The sequence below is a fragment of the Hippopotamus amphibius genome, chromosome 5 (genome assembly GCF_030028045.1).
Source record: "Hippopotamus amphibius kiboko isolate mHipAmp2 chromosome 5, mHipAmp2.hap2, whole genome shotgun sequence".
NCBI classification, from domain to species: Eukaryota; Metazoa; Chordata; class Mammalia; order Artiodactyla; family Hippopotamidae; genus Hippopotamus; species Hippopotamus amphibius.
In genome coordinates, this window is record NC_080190.1 from 117,116,155 (window position 1) to 117,132,833 (window position 16,679).

The 16,679-nt window shown below is 44.3% G+C and overlaps 1 protein-coding gene across 1 annotated transcript in view; it reads left to right on the plus strand.

Annotated features, from left to right (window-relative positions):
• The first annotated feature begins 3,815 nt into the window (after positions 1–3,815).
• The window catches only part of CPA6 (carboxypeptidase A6), a 223,535-nt gene continuing 210,671 nt past the window's right edge, over positions 3,816–16,679 (plus strand). Inside the window, 1 exon segment of the mRNA XM_057735899.1 lies at positions 3,816–4,212. Coding sequence (XP_057591882.1) covers positions 4,097–4,212 — 116 coding nt within the window. The 5' untranslated portion in view covers positions 3,816–4,096.

Consider the following 16,679-nt stretch of genomic DNA (forward strand, 5'->3'; position numbering starts at 1 on the left):
AAGTTATAAAATAAATGTCATAGGAATGTAATGTACAGTATGCTGACAATAGTTAATAATAGGGTATTGCATATTTAACAGTTGCTAAGAGAGATCTCATCACAAGAAAAAAAATTGTAACTGTGTGTGTTAACTAGACTTATTATGGTGATCATTTAGTAATATATCCATATATTGAATTGTCATGTCATACAACTGAAACTAACATAATATTATATGTCAGTTATACCTCAATTTTTAAAAGAAAAAGAACATTAAAAAAAAAAAAGAGGAAGCTTCGTCTATGTGGTAGGAATAGAAAGCAAATTGTCAGGGTTCGAGAATGTGCTTTTGAGAAGCCAGGAAAAAAAGAAGAAAAAGAAGAAGGAGAAGGGGGAGGGAGTGGGGTAAGGAGGAGAAGGGGGGAGGAGGAAGGAGGGGAAGGAGGAAGAGGATCTGGGAGGGAGGAGGGAGGAGGAGGACGGGGGAAGGGGGAGGGAGAAGGGAGAAGAGGGAAAGGAAAAGGAAGGAGAAGAGAAGTAGCTTGTGTTTGATGAAGGGAGAGATATGGATAGTTGACAAGAGAAAGATTAAAAACACAGGGGCAAGATGATGCTGAACAAGAGAGTTGGGAGGGAATCGTTCGTGATGTGTTGCTAAAGGAAGCTTCAGAACATTCCTCACAGCATTGCCAAGACCACATAAGGCAGTAACCCAACTTCACATTTGCTCTTTCCTCACATGTTTGAACAGTGGCAGAAAGCCATAGAAGAGACTTGAGGGCAATAAGGTCTCTGTCAATAAGGCACTGAGGCTTGAGCACAAAACCAGTTGCTAAGGGCGGATTGCTGATACCACAAAGCCCAAACCCACCTGTCCACCTTCTCATGAGGTCTTCACCAAAATTCATCTACATGGCTCTCACTCATATCCCTAAGAAAGGGATTCGCAAAATCTTCCCCCATAGCATCAGAGAATTTCAGATCTGGAAGAGACATTAAAAATTATCTAATCATCCACCACAATGAACCCAAGTCAAGGATGACGTTTTCTTTTCCCTATTGTAGTTTCCTTTTTTTCTCTGCAGGATAATATTTCTTTTAATAAAGTTCATTATTCTACTAAAATATGACAAAATCATAGCCAGCAAATAGACTTTCTCATCTTTCCATCTCCAAATCTCTAACTGGTTTAATAATTCACTCCCTCTCAGTGCCTTAAAAATGGAACTTTTATCTGTGAACCCATCTATAAAACCATCCTCTTCTCCTCCCACTTGCTAAATGGGCTCCATTTATCACTCATTTTATGAGCGCTTATCTGCTCCAAGGGAAGTCTGATCAGATAACCTGGTCCTTAGAAAAGCAGAGGAAGATTGTTAGGAATGGCTTCTATTGTTTGAGAATTTCTCTTTGATCTGAAATTTTTAGGAAGGTTATAGGATGTCTCCAGGGTGTTTGGCATTTGTGATGGCCCAGGAAATGATTACCTCAGTCTCTGCATCTGGAGAGCCTTTGCTAAACACGCTCACTGGATGCAGCCGTTCAGGAAGATCTGAGGATGATCTTAATCCCAAGTCAGAGACTGAACATTCCTAGTTTAGTGTTGTGATATAACATGACAGATTTATATATCGTTCTGACATAACGAAATGCAAAGAGAAGTGTTTTATTTACACAGTAACTTCTTATTTCAACAGCTCACTGGCTGTTGTATAGGCTTTCTTGGCCTCGTAGAAAAGGCCCCAGGAAACCTTGCTGTGAGCCTTGCAGAGCAGCCTCTCCAGTTCACAAAGACCAAAGTGCTAGGCCAGGAAGTCAGGAAGGAAGAGGACAACAGCATAAGCAAACAAGAAACCAAACCAGGAGGCCTGGGCACGTCCACTCCTCAAAGGCACCCATACAACTCTTGGCTGCCCAGGTGGCCTCTCCTCTACCTGGATACAGAGGCCACAGAGTAAATGTTTGTTGAATGAATCCCTCCCCAGGTTCAGCACTCACTCAACAAACACGGTTGATCATTCCTTCAGTGAGCACTGTGTTCCCTCCAGGAGAGAAAAGGCAGTCGTGCAAAGATGAAAGGGCTACAGCTCTGCACTCAAGGAGAAGGCAGCCTTGTGGAGGAAGACAAACACTTAAATTCCAAGTGCTGTGCCCTACAGGAGTGGACATCCCGGGTTAGGGAAGGGGACACAGAGAGGACATTAAATTAATCCTGGGGTAGGTGAGGACTTCCCAGGTGGCTCAGTGGTTAACAAACCACCTGCCAATGCAGGGGACATGGGTTCAATCCCTGGTCCAGGAAGATCCCACATGCCTCGGAACAACAAAGCTTGTGTGCCACAACTATTGAGCCTGTGTGCCACAACTACTGAAGCCCATGTGCCTAGAGCCTGTGCTCCAAAAGAAGAGAAGCTACCACAATGAGGAAGCCTCACAGCACAATGAAAAGTAGCCCTTGCTCTCTGCAACTAGAGAAAGCCTGTGTGCAGCAACGAAGACCCAGCACAGCCAATAAATAAATAATAAAATTTATTTTTAAAAAAATTCTGGGGTAGTTGAGAAAATTTTAGAGAACCGTCTCAGATGAAAATCATTTCAGCTGTTATGGACCAAACTCATAGGACTCAAACTCAGCCCCCCCAGGTGGAGAACATGGGGAAAGATTTGGTGCCTTCTACAGGGGCTCTGGCTATCGTGTTAGAAGGTATGGGAGTTTTCGGCCAGGACTCTTCAGGAAATTCGGGAAGTAAATTGAGTGAGTGTGATGGTGAGACATTGGCTCACCCTCTTCCAGAGCACACCCAGGAGTGGGCGGGGGGGACGGCAGGGGACATGCTTGGTAACAGTGTTCTTATTGACTAGAGCAAAGCACATCCTCCCCCTAGATGGATTTCCCGGTGTATTGGGGTAGATGCAAGGGAATGCAGAAAAGCCTTCTTCATCACCAACATGGGAAAAATAAGAAGCAACTGGTTGGCTCCAAGGTTTCCCTCCACCCCCTAGCTTTTAGAGAGAGAAGAAAAAGCAGACCTTATTCTAAAGTAAAGCCTCGCTCCTCAAAGTGTGACTGAAGGACCAGCAGTACGAGCTTCAGCTGAAAGCTTGTTAGAAATGCAGCATCTCAGGCCCCAGCCCCAACCCGCCGCCTCAGAAGGTGCGTTCTAACGAGATTCCCAGGTGAGGTGTGTGCAAGGCCAAGTTTGAGAAGCCTGCTCTAGACCAGCAGTGGGGCTGAACACTGGAATCACCTGAGGGGCTTTTTCAACAACTGATCCCACCCCCAGGAATTCTGATTTAAATAGCCCGGCTTCTTAAGTGATTCCAACTGTGCAGGGAAGGTGATTCAGCACGCAGAGGCCTCCAGTTCCCCACGAGAACCTTTGGAGTGGCCGCAGGTCTGGGTGCTGTGGATGCGGGATCAGCACAGGAGCTCCCTGAAGCCCAGGGAAGTGGCTGCCCCATCCTGGTGCAGGTAGGAGCGGGGACCTGGGCTGGCTGGCCACACCCAGGGGCCACAGCTCATCACAACTATTCACTGGGCACTTCAGGATGTGGACTCTGTGTAGAAATTTGCCATGGGAGATCGAAACAGAAAGCCTGGAATGTTCTACGCCTGTGTGTTTAGGTCATCCTCAAGTCTTTCGCAATCAGGGTAGGAGGAATTTTGTCCCAAAACTTCGGGGCCTAAAGTTGAAAAGCAAAAAAAAAAAAACAAAAACCTCCCCAAAACAAGGCAACAGAAAGAGGAGTTACCCTCACGCGGCGGCACCCAGCAACCCCCTGCGGTGAGTCAGCACGCGGAGGCCCAGCCCCTTCCAGGGGAGCCTGGTTGAGCATCAGCGCCTCTCTCTCGGGGCTGGGCAGGGCTGTGTGCGCTGCTGCTTCTCGTCCCAAGACCAAGTCTGAACAGCAGCTTCCCTCCCTCAGCTGCTTGAACTTTTTTTTCCTTTCTCTGAGGCTGGAAAGAAGTGTCACATTTTGCTCTCTCCCAAGCCCGCTCCCCCACCCTCTCCCAGGGACCGTGTGCTGTGTGGAGGGGGCGCTGGGAGCCACCTCTGGGCTTCGGGTGACGGTGACTGCGGCGAGGAACTTTCAGCCCCTCACATCCTCACACGATGAAGTTCCTCGGGAAGCCCAGGAGCCAGACAGCTGCTCTTCTGCCTCTTTGCTTGCTCTTTTTGAAGATTCTGCACCCGGGGCACAGCCACCTTTACAGCAACCGCTATGCTGGGTAAGTGGAGCGGCTCTCGTGCCCTGCACGGCTTGAACTCGGGTCAGGGGGCTGGTTTGCTCCTGAGTGTGCCTGGCTTTTTCTGGTCTGTGGTCTCTGTGTGAATCTGTATGCTTTCCTGGTCACTTAACGTCAAATGTATACGTGCAGTCCCCGGCTCTTTGGAGGGAATGCGATGGACAGCAAGTCTAGTTTCTCATACTTTTTGTGATGTGCCAACCTCAGCCGTGGACCAGTGTTGACGAGGATCCTGTCTTAGGAGTAGCCATGGCCAGTATGTGCAGTGTATGCCTTGGTGGATGCTCGATAGGAAGGATGCTATTGCACCACGTGAATTATGACCTGAAAACTAAAGCTTCCCCTTTAGGATTGTATGCAGGAGCCATGGGTGGAAATTCACCAGTGATTAATTGAGAATCAAGTGTGATTTTTCTTTTGAGTGCTTGTTAGCCTACAGAGTGGTTATTAGAAAGATTTTCAAATCTGAGCGATGCAAATGAGTCAACTCAAAATAAGCAGAAGAAACGTAGCCAACTGTAAAATTATGGGTGTTTTTCTGAAGGGAGAAACATAGAAGGGGAAAACCGTCAGTTTTTCCTCCTCTGTGGGTTAGCACGCTTTGTGTTTGCCTTCCAGAAGGAAGCACAGGGCTGCGTGTAAAGCGGTGTGGGACTGCGCATGTCTTATTATCCTGAAGGCTGGCTGTGAAATACACAGCGTGTGCTTTGCTTGATTTGCAGGGGGTCGTTCTTTGAATCTGGAAATTATGGCATTCCTGCATTTTAGGGCTGGAAGAGCCCTAAATAGCTCTTCCAGTTCAATTCCTTTCTACAGAGGAGGGAAACCAGGGTCTTAAATCTTTTAAAATAGATTACTATTGCTCAATGATGGCCAGTTGAGGAAAACTTTCATATCGGTCTGGATGACGGCCAGGTCTTAAAGCAAACTTGTTCTTTCTAAGAATCGTGTTGAGAAGGATCTATATGTGTGACCCTGGAAAAGAGAATTGTTTCTGTTTCTCTCCTGAGGAAACTGGGCGCTGTTTTAGAGTTCCCTGAATACAGTGCTTACAGAGGAAATTTTTAAAAGGCGCCCTCAGTTTAAGGGGATGCAGGATGGGGGTGGAGGTGTTAGTGGGGATAAGGGCTATGGATGGTAATACAATCCCCAAGTTTTCTGCGCTCTCGTTCCCGGGAGAAATAGAGAGGAGTTAACATCTGAGGGCTGCTTCTTCGTCTCCTGGACACACATGGACCAGACTTTACGTCCATCACTTGTCACCACCCTCGGAGCGCTGCATAAGGAAGCTGTGTTTAGTGACTGACGGCATGGGCTGAGGTTTAGAGGCGTTTCCTCTGATTCTTAACGGATGTCAGGCATGTGATAAACATGTATCACAGATTTAGATGCACCTGTGTGACATAGGACCTCGCTCCTCCACTAAACTGTGGCCCCGTCCATAATGATTTTAGTGTGTGGCACTCATCAGTGATAAGTGACCAGACCTGCTTCTGCGGAGCAGGTGTGCACACTTCCCTTAAGCACCGCTTAGAGAAAAGGAGGCCAAAGGCAGCGGCCTTTTCTTAGAGAATCTGGAATCTTTCTGGACGAAGTTGCACTACCTTTTCTGTTGTTCTGGAAAGAAAGTAATAGTTGTCATTTGCTCTTGGGCTGCAACATAATGAGTTAGTCCCAAATGTATAAATTAAACGTGACTGAAAGTTGAAAAAAAAAAAGATGAAACAGTGAGACACTGAAGGGAGCCTTCCCTGTCCATCACAGGAGAGCTCCAAAACCAGAGAGGTTTCTGAGCACACTCACCATCAAAAATGGGGCATTCTACCTTCCCTTCATTGGATACGTGTCATTCTCTCATTACCGAAGACAGAAATGCTGCCTAAGTTTGGGATTATTTTGCTATACTTCCCCAGGAACTTTCTGCAAGTCTAGCTAAAAACCTAGTGGAACGACATGGTAGAATAGTATTTACCATTATTTTTGTTGCCCTCCAAAGTTATCATTCTAAACCACCTCATTTTCGTCCCTTAATTTGTTTTGGTGTTATTGGTAGTAATTATGAAGGAGCCCTATTTCTTGCATTTTTATAAAAAAATTTTTGTAGGTCTTGGTTGAATCTGATAATACATGATCATCGTTTGCAGGGCTCCCAGTATGAATGAAAAATAGAACACTCAGGGCAGACCAGGTGCTTCCTAAGAGCAGCTGATGAGCCTAGTCTTCTTTCTACACAAACTAGTAACAATTGTGTGGTACCAGTTATATAATAGATGCTTGGGAAATGGCAAATGTAAGCATCTCAGGAAAAAAAGATGAAGAGAGACTACGGGGAAAATCTGACAAACGCATACCTTTTCAGATAACTATATCAAATTATACACTTACAAGAAAGATTCAAAAATATGTAGAAAAGGAATGACACCAAGTGTGGAAAATAACTTGACATCAAATAATGTTTATTGATACTCTGTTAGCAGCCTTCAAGGGCTACAGATACATGCCAAACATTTTGGTGATAAACAAATATCAGTCAGTGAATGAGACTCCGACCTGGGCAAACATCACTCTGTGTTCTCTCCTTCCCCCTTGTATTCTTGTAAGCAGACATAGTTATTTATTATACTGTGATGTTGAGGGCAAAAAAAGAAAATCTTCTGCATTACATGAAACTAGGGTAGATTTTTCTAGTGATGGTAAAAGATCTAAGCCAGTGACACATAAATTCTGGCAAAGCCGTAGAATCAAAGTGGCTATAATTTTTCAAGAACTACTTATTTGGTATCTTCTTCATGCATAATGTTTATAAATCCTGAAGTTCAACTGCTTGGGTTTTAATTTCTGCTTTCCCACACGTAGTAGCTCTGTTACCTTGGGTAAGTTCCTTAACCTCTCTGAGCCTTATTGTTTCCATGTCTCAGATGAAGAAGCTATTAGAAACTTCCCTGTCAAGTTGTTGTGGGGATTAAATGCAATAGCATGAATATTGCATGGTTCTTGGTACTTAGCTATCTTACCACCCTGTCAAGAACATACTAACACTTACCAGTACTTATTATAAACATTGACCAAAAATATTACTTTCTCAATAGCCCTATGCAGTTTTTGGTATCCTCATTTTACAGAGAAGCTAAATGAGGGACAGACAGGTTAACCCAAGTTCACAGTTAACCAACCCACAGTTGCTGAAAGGGCACAACTGGGATTCTAACCCAGCTCTGCGAGACTCAACAAACTGTACTTCTCACTGTGCCACCCATTCAGGTATAGAAAAGAATGGCTTTTCAGAAAAACGATTTAACCTTGTTGGGGGAACTGCTAATAGGATAATAAAGGAAAGGAGTAGATTTTGTGGGTAAAATTGGAAGTTTTACCCACAAAATCTCTAGGGTTCACCTTCTCTAGGGTGATGATGAGTCACTGATGGCAAATTATTATTAGAAAAGCAGGCAGAGCCCATAAGGGATAGAAAAATGGAAGATGAAGGAACTTTAGATTGTCCCCAAAATAAAGTGGCACAGAAAGCGGCTGTGGGTGTGTGCCTCATTCCTTCAGTGAGTATTCCAGTGCCTGCTCGTGCCAGGAGCACTGATCAGCAGAGCCGAGGCCCTCATATAGCCTGCAGTTCAGTAAAGAAAGTAGACCCACACTTAACGTTAGGACGTACCCAGTGTCTGAGTGCTGTGTGGGATGAGCAGGCTACTGGGGGGGTATTAAGAGATCTAGGCACCAAGAAGAAGGGTAGAAATCACCCTAGAGAAGGTGAGCCCTAGAGATTTTGTGGGTAAAACTTCCAATTTTACCCACAAAATCTACTCCTTTCCTTTATTATTCCTTCCCAGGCCTCCCCTATTCTGCTCACCCAGCCTTCCGGTACCTGGGCTGGGGGTGGAGAGAGCATGGACTTCCTGCCACCAGAGCTGCTCCATGGGACTGAACCCCCTGGTGCCTGGTCTGCCTGCGAGGCCTCCCAGACTCCTCCTTCCTCACCAGCCCTGTGTTTGGTGAAGACCTGTTGTCTTCTCTTTTCTTTCTTGAGGACAAGCTCCAGTGACCAACCTCTTCCCCAAAAGCATAGGTCTGTGCGGCCTGGCCACAGCCCACTAGCCACCTGCTGTGTCCTGATTGGCCAGTGTCCATGCTGTACCTACCACCACCCCCATCCCCCACCCTCCCATCCTCCCCCGACACACACTCCAGTTATTTGTCAAGTTCACTAGTCATCCATGGGAACGGGATGTGGAGATCCCAGAATTAGACTTGAAGGAAATGACATCTTAACGCAGTTTGGTCCTTGAAATCCTGTAAGCAAAGAGGCCCTAAATTGGGATGTGACATACTGAAGAGAAGAGAACTGAGAAATGGGGAGGCTTGGGGGAACAGATTTGACTTCAGGGACTCCATTCTTGTCTCCCACCTTACATCTCTAGCTAGTCCCTGCCATCTCTCAACAGCAGCTTTTAAGTCTTTTGCCCTCTGACGGCGGCTTCCTTGTAATGCTGACCTTTTGGAAACCTAGGGTTAGAGTACAAGAGAGCCAGCTGCTCATGAATCTGAGTTATCTTCTATGTTGGTAGTTAAAGCTCTTTTCAGATAGGATGGCCGTGAGTCCTCACTTGCCAAGGACTGTCCCAGTCTGCACCTGCTGTAGTAACTGCCAGTGTCCCCCTTTCAGTCTGAGAAGGGTCCTGATTTGGGTGGCAAATTGTGGTGTCAGCCTTTTTATTCTTCACTGTGTTTGTTTCCTTAATGAGCTTTACTTTAGGTCTTCAACTACCCTCTTATTCCATTTCTAAAGGGCAAGTTTATCTCTAGTTCCTTCCGTTCCCATAAAAAGTATCCTACTTGTCTCTTTTGTAATAGCCACCAGCCATGTTTAGGATGCCTTTATCTCAGCCTAGGTTAAGGTAACTTTCTCCTAACTGATCGACCTTCCTCTAGTCCTTTCTCATACTGATGATCTTACTAAATAAGACTTCTGTTGTGTTACTCTCTTGCTCAAAGATGTACTTTGGCTCCCTATTGCCAAATACATCAAATCCTTTTTCTGCCAGGCTCTCAAGGCCTCTATAATCAGACTCTCTGGTTCCTCTGCCTCTGTTTCACTCTCCTCAGTCCTGAAACTCTCGTGTAGTCAGAGAATAGAGAGCTTCAGCCTTGCTCATCTGTAACAAGCAAAGCAAGCAGGCCCCACTCATAATAAGGGCCTAATGCAAGAAGGAGGCATCTCAAATCATGGATGATAGATTGAAACATGTGTGATGGTTACAGATTTGGGGCATGAGGTGCTAGGAAGGGTGTATGGTGGGCTCTAAGGTTGCTTTTGAACCTTTGCCCCCACGGGTTGGTGTGTGGTTAATGGAATCGTTCTCTAGTGTCTTCTGGAAGTTGCTTTTAGCACTTGGCCCTAATTAGGCATGAGCACAAACTGCAGCCCCCAAGTGTGAATTGTTTATCAGCTGATTACACCAAAAGCTTTCTTCCCTGCCCTGAGCTGTGTGTTGGGGCCTCCAGCTTTGCTTGTTAAGGATGCGCAATGCTACAGCTGCTGGTCCTGAGCTGGACTCCCAAGTGGACACTACTCCTTGGGGATCGGCATTCCCCCTGCCACTGGGCTAGTGGAAGGAGGAGTGTTTCATGTGCTTCTGGGCCCCTTTCCCCTGGGAGCCCAATCTAATGAAGGAGCTTTTACTTTATAGGGCCAGGATACTTTCTGGGCCACGCCAGCAAGCCTGATCACTTCCACCCTGCGAAAAGCAGTGAAGGATGTTAGTTTCGTAATTTCGCAGCCTAGATTGTGCAGGCTAGAAAAGCATTGTGTTTTCTGTCTTTATAAATGGAATTACTGAACGGAAAATATAGACTCTTGTGATGCCTTCTTTTAGAATCTTCATGATGACCAGTAGGTAGAAAACTGGTGTATAGGATTAGAATTTGCTTTGCCAAATAAACGCCTTCCCAATCTGCCTCTGGGCATTAACTGCTTTACAATAAAGCAGAATGCAGAATATGAAGCGTTAGGATCTTGTTCTGGGTAGTGTAGTAAACTTCCTTAAATTAATTTTCTTAGTAAATGTTGAACCAAGCTTCTGCATGGTTTTCTTCAAAACTACCATCTATGTTCTTTTTCTCAGCATACTTTGAAAATAGTAAAACATTTTCTTATTTTAATATCTGTGTTATTAAGGATGCTGTTGGGTTGTTTTGTTTTTCTTTCTCTTTTTTTGCTGAAACAAAGACCCCAAAATTCAATGGCTTAAACGACAAATTTGTTTCTCATGTAAAAATCCAAAACCGGTATAGTTGATGGTGCCAGAGAGTCAGGCTCCCTCTTGTCCTGTGCCTCTGCAGTGCTCAACGCTCAACTCCCAGATGTGTGGTCCAGCCAGCAGGAAAGTAGAAAGGGATGGTCACTCTTCTTTCCTTTGAAAGCACAGTCCAGAAGTTCAAACATCACTCCCTACTGGCCAGCATCAATTAGATGCCCTTAGCTGCAAGGGAGGCTATGAAATAATGGCCAGATCTGGAAGAGCATACTGTGAAATAACTAGCAGTCTCTCTCAATGGTCACTCTGATATTTAATGAATACTTACCCATTCTCCCTTCTACTTTGTTCTCCTGAAGAATCCATCCAAATGGACATTCAGAATTTTGTACTTCAAGCTGATTTAAGTGTGCATTTTTATTCTGTATATGGTCTTTATAAAAATTAATTTATTTGTTGGCTGTGTTGGATCTTCATTGCTGTGTGTGGGCCTTCTCTAGTTGTGGCGAGCAGGGGCTACTCTTTGAATGTGGTGCACAGGCTTCTCATTGTGGTGGCTTCTCTGGTTATGGAGCACGGGGTCTAGGCACGTGGGCTTCAGTAGTTGCAGCGCATAGGCTCAATAGTTATAGCTCATGGGCTCTAGAGCGCAGACTCAGTAGTTGTAGTGCATGGGCTTAGTTGTTCTGCCACCTCCCAGAGCAGGGATTGAACCCGTGTTCCCTGCATTGGCAGGCAGATTCTCAACCACTGCGCCATCAGGGAAGGCCCTGTAGATGGTCTTTTAAAGTCAGAATGTCAGAACTGAAGGACACACACACACACACACAGAAAATCATAGCCCAATCCTTTTATTTACTACATAAGGAAGTGGAACTCCAAAAAGGTAAAGGGATTTGCAGAGCTGGTGGTAGAGTTGGGACTAAAATCGAGGTCAGCCAAGTTCACAGCATTTTTTTTTTTTTTTTTAACAGTTGACAACACTGTCTTTGGTGAATCCAGAAAACTTCTTACTCTTTTCTATTCCCTAGAGTTGTTGGGGATGAAATAAAGTGAATTGGCGAGGCTGAGAAGTGTTTAATGAGGGAGGATTTTGTTTCATGTCTATAAATATTTGTAGCAGATCTGTCCCTCTGCTAGTCTGGGACTACAGAGATGAAAGAACAGCTCATGTGCACAGCATAAGGAGTACTCGGACAGGTAAACAAACAATTCCAACTCTGGGATCACTGTGCCCTCAGAGAAAACTCTTGGAGCTGGTTAAGTGCAGGAGGGGGTCACTTAATCCAGACTGAAGGGTGGAGAGAGGTCAAAGAAGGCTTCTTGGTTGCAAGATGAATCTTAAAAGACAAACAGAAATTTGAGTGGATGATTAAATATGCAAGATATTTTACATTTTTCTTTTAAATGGTTCGTACTCAAAGGACATGACCCTGACCTCAGTCATAAAGAACAGGTAGAGATCAGGTTTAGGTTTTCCAGACACAGGGAATCAATTGCATGTGCAAAGAACTACAGGTGAGAGAGCTTGTCAAGTCTAGAAGATCAGAGCAATTAAGCACAGCTAAAATGAAGGGCGTTCTCTTGGTGAGAGCAAGGAAAGACAAGGTAAGGCTTCAAGGTCATGAATCACTGTATGCCCCGTAATGTGGAATTATGATTTCTCCCAGAGGTGACTGGGTGTCAATGAAGAATTTTCCGCAGGGAATTTAGATAATTAATTTTTTTTTTTTTTTTTTTTTTTGAGGAAAGTTCCCTCTGCCATCATTAACAAAGGAAAACTTGGCTGAAGGTTTGGAGGCAAGAAAACTGGGATGTTATGGTGACCATGGTAATACAGTAGAGCCTGTCTGTACTGACAATTGAGGGGAAAGGAAGAAACCAATGAAAGAAGTGTTTAGGAGGTAGAATTCTCACAATTGGGTAACCAAAGGGTAGAAGAAAGAGGAAATAGTATAAAGTGATTCTCAGGATTGGTTAGCAGGACTGAGCTGATGGCAGAGAAGGTTAGCACCTCTTTTTTGACTATGTACAGTTTTAGGTGCCTATAAAGTGCCTAATTGGATAGATGGGTCTGAAGCTCAAGGGAAAGATCTAGCTTGTGATGTAGATTTTAGTAACTGATGAGTAAAAAAAATTTCTTGAAACTTTCAGTGTAGGATGAAGCACCCAGGAAGCACTCATTACGTGAAAAGAATAGAGGGGGGAAAGCCAGAGAAGAAACCAGTAGAAAGGCCTAGAGAGAAAATAATAAACCCAAGAAATATCAGTTAAGTGGATGTAAGAGATCTGAGAAGGAAGAATCAGTCACATCAATATTGCAAAGCAGTGTCCATTGGTTTGACCGTGAAGGAAATCATTTGTGTTATCATCAAAAATGCTTTTGGTGGTGTGAGGAGTGAAAACCAGAGCCCAGTAGGTTGAGGAATGAATGGGATGCAAGGAAATTAGTAGTGAGTATAGACCATAATTTCCAGAAGCTTATCCATGAAGGGGGTAGGCATGGAGGGTCAGTAACTAGAGCTGAAGAAGAATTTAATCATTTTGCTTTTACTTCTTAGGAAAGATATGGCCATATTTTATGCCAGATGGCAGGAATAAGAAGACTATCTAAAGCAAGACTATCTAAAGAAGAGGGAGGGGGGAAATGATGGAGTTAAGTCTCCAAAGAGACAAAAAGCTAGCTGCCATCTCTTTTCTCTTTCAAGTAGTTGGAGAGGTCCTGATCCTAGAAGAGACAGGGAATAGAGAACCTGATAAAAAGAGAGATGATGTAAAGTGTTATTGAGGGAGATAACTTGGACCCTCAGAAGGATCACCAAGCATTACTGAGGGTCCTGCTGATGGTAGAGATGAGTTTGTAAAGGAGCCATAAACCTAGCTCCATGATTTTCTTGAGGGTCATCCCATGTTTCATCATGTTATCTAGATCATGCCACCCTGGACTCTCATCACTCCACCTATTACAGTTCTATGAAAGTGTAAGGGTATATCTTCAAGCCCTTAGGAAGCCATAAAGCAAGTCAAGCAAGGTTAATGTCAGAAATCTCCCTATCCATCCCCTGCCTTTCTTTTCTCTGTACCTGCAAGATGGGCCTCTGTAGCCTGTGTCTGGCTCCCGTTCCCAGCAGGCAAATGGAGGGCAGAAGGAGAGAAAGGTGGGGGTATTTCTTCGCTATCCCTCCTTCCTGGTTTCAGTTCTGATAGTAGACGCCAGCCTCCACAGTAATGGCTCCTGCTGGACAGCCGCTCCTCCAGGGGCTAGATCTTCCTGCCCTCAAAGAATATAATTTCCTTCCTTCCTTTGTCCCTTCAGAATCCCTAACGTCTAGGTGGTTCAGCATCCCTTGTCCATTTCCTTTCACTGCCCACATCTCTGTGAAGAGCCCCTTTATTAATGTTTCTTGAGTTGAATCATCTGAGCAGAATTCTGTTTCTTCTGGACCTTGACTGTAGAGAAACCAAGCTGGAAATGAAAGCAGAAAGAATACCTTTAACTCAAGATTTGTGTTAGAGCAGCTTCTGGAGCTCCAAAATAAAATGAAAGAGGGCAGAAATGATACAGCAGTGGAAGAGAGGATAAAGAAGAAGCTGCCACTATTTTTATTTCTCTAGCATTGAATGAAATGATAAAGTGTTTTGTAAATCAAAATGTATTATAAAGTATTATATTAGGTAAATTTTTACGTCTAATATTAATTGGAAAGGCTCTCATGTAGACATATCCTGTTACAAAACTGATTACCTTTCCGTTACCTTCTATCTTCCTGGGGAATTTAGGGAAAGATCCATGAAAATGGATCTTCTTAAATGAATGGGCATCCCTCTCCCTCCTCCTGTCAGTTACCTGAGAAGTGGAGCTACAGTCTCCTCTTCCATCTTTCCAGTCCTCCCATCCTCCCTCATTTCACAACACTTAACTGATCAAGTACCAAGAGTACTGATGACTTATCATTTCTCATCCCCAAGTAAGGTTAGAAATTGTCAAAGGAAAGAGTGGTAGTCCCTGCATCCTGAGGGCTTCTGTTTTAATCCAGTGATCTAAACTGGAAAAAAAAAAATGAAAATGCAAGTATATTAGGTCAACACACTCTCTTCCTGCTCTTTCTCGACCTCTATTTTTTAACACACACATCATGTATTTTTATAGCATTTCAGTCTTAGATTACCAACCACTGAAAGATGAAACTTCCACAGGATCACACATCTTATCACCAGATGAGAATCTGGGTCTATTTTTGCACTTATAGACTCTGAAGTCATTGCACATGTGACCTCATTTGCCATACTTTCATTTCCCCATCTACCTTTCAGACTGTCCTCTTATCAGACTAATACATGAATCACCTAAATGTCTACTAAGTTCCGTTTCGTGATTTTTGTGAATGTAATGAGGACACAAGACTTGTCATAAGATGGTTGGGGTTCTATTTATAACCTGTCAATCATGTTTCTGGGGAACGTATGTAATGTGTGTATGATGATGTGATAGCAATATATTTGGCATCAAAAGTACTAAACATATGGAAGGTTTGAGACATTTGGGACAAGCCTGAGTAGCAAAATGTTTGGAGTAGTTAGAAATCTGCTGCTGAAAAAAAAACACTCTAAGTCCTTGACTTACAGGGTCTAAGAGGAGGATACATATGGGAGAGGCCAGTTCTCCCTAAGTTTTCAGATCTCTGTGTAGAAGCAATAGGGACTAGACTGCAAATGACAGGTACAAAAGCATCTTAATATGATCTCTGATAGGAAAACCACATTGGTATTCCAGAGAGAAATGTAGTCTGCTTTGTTTCCTCTGTCTCAAATGAGGATTTTTTTTTTTCTCTTTTTCCCTAGGAGCCTAGTTTGCTGAGGTGGTCCACCCTCCACAGCAGCTGCTCTAAGAACTCTCCAATTACTTCGAGCCCCCAATTTACCTAACCCTCCCTTCTCCTCACTCTCAACCCCAAGCCATTTACTTATAAAAGCAAAGAAATGTATCTTTTTCTTTACTTTCAAGATGAAGGTGATGTGGCTTCTATCCTGAGTCATCTTTGCTTCCATGGTTTCTATCTCAAACTACACAAGGTCCCTTACCCTGGCTCTCGTCTTTCTAAGACAACGTCTCATTCATTCAGGCAACACTATTTATGGAGTGCCTACTGTGTGCCCAACGCTATTTTACGTCCTAGGAGTACAAGAATTGAGGTGCTCAGAATACAGCACTGCTTGAGGCACTAGTGAATGAAATAGTCTCTTATGGGACTTACATCCTATTGGGATGACAGAAAAGTAATAAACCATGGTATTAAGTTCTGATAAGGGTTGTGAAGATAGATAAAGCATAAAGAGGGGATAAAGAGTGTCACGAGAAGAGTAAAGTGAGACCAGGAGCCATGTGAATATCTGAGGGTTGAAATTTCCCCATGGGAAACAGCAAAGTGGGGTGGGAGCCTGTTTGGCTGGTCCCTGGACAGGGACCATGGTTCTGGACCAGTGGCCTCAGCATCACCTTGATAGAAATGCAAATATGCAGGCCACACTCTCCCCACCACGAGGAACTCTGGGGGTGAGCCCAGCAATAAGGGTGTAGGGAGCCCTCCAGGTGATGTAAGCTAAAGTTTGAGAACCACTGTGGAGAGCCAGCACCAAGGCGACACGGCTGGAATTGAGCCTCTGAGAGAACAGTTACTCACTGTTTGTTCCTGCTTCTGCCCTGCAGGTAGACCTCTTTTTCCTCTTAACACGGTGAACAATCTCCATCACGGCTACCTCTCTTCCTTCACGCCTTTGTCCAGGCGGCGCACATTTCTGGGGAAGCCCTCCCTCCCCCATGCCTGCCTGCCTTTCAGGAGCCCTTCAAACAGGGCTCCTCCTCCAGCAAGAGCTCCCCTATCAGTCAGCTGTGATGACTCCCTCCTCTGCGATCCCACAGTGCTTGCTCTGTCATTTATAGCCATCGTGCACACTGCTGGGCATTACAGTTGTTTGTGGATGTCCTGTCTTTCCTTTTCGGTTATAAGCAAGTTGAGAGTAAGGTGTATATCTTATTTTTATCTGAATTCTCATAGTCCCCAAATAGTGTTTTGGCATATTCAGTAAAAGTTTAGATGGATGGAAAGGAAGGAGGGAGGAAGAGAGTTTGGCAAAGGAGACTAGTGAACTAAGAATCAGACTGCTGACATCTGCAGGCGGTTTCGC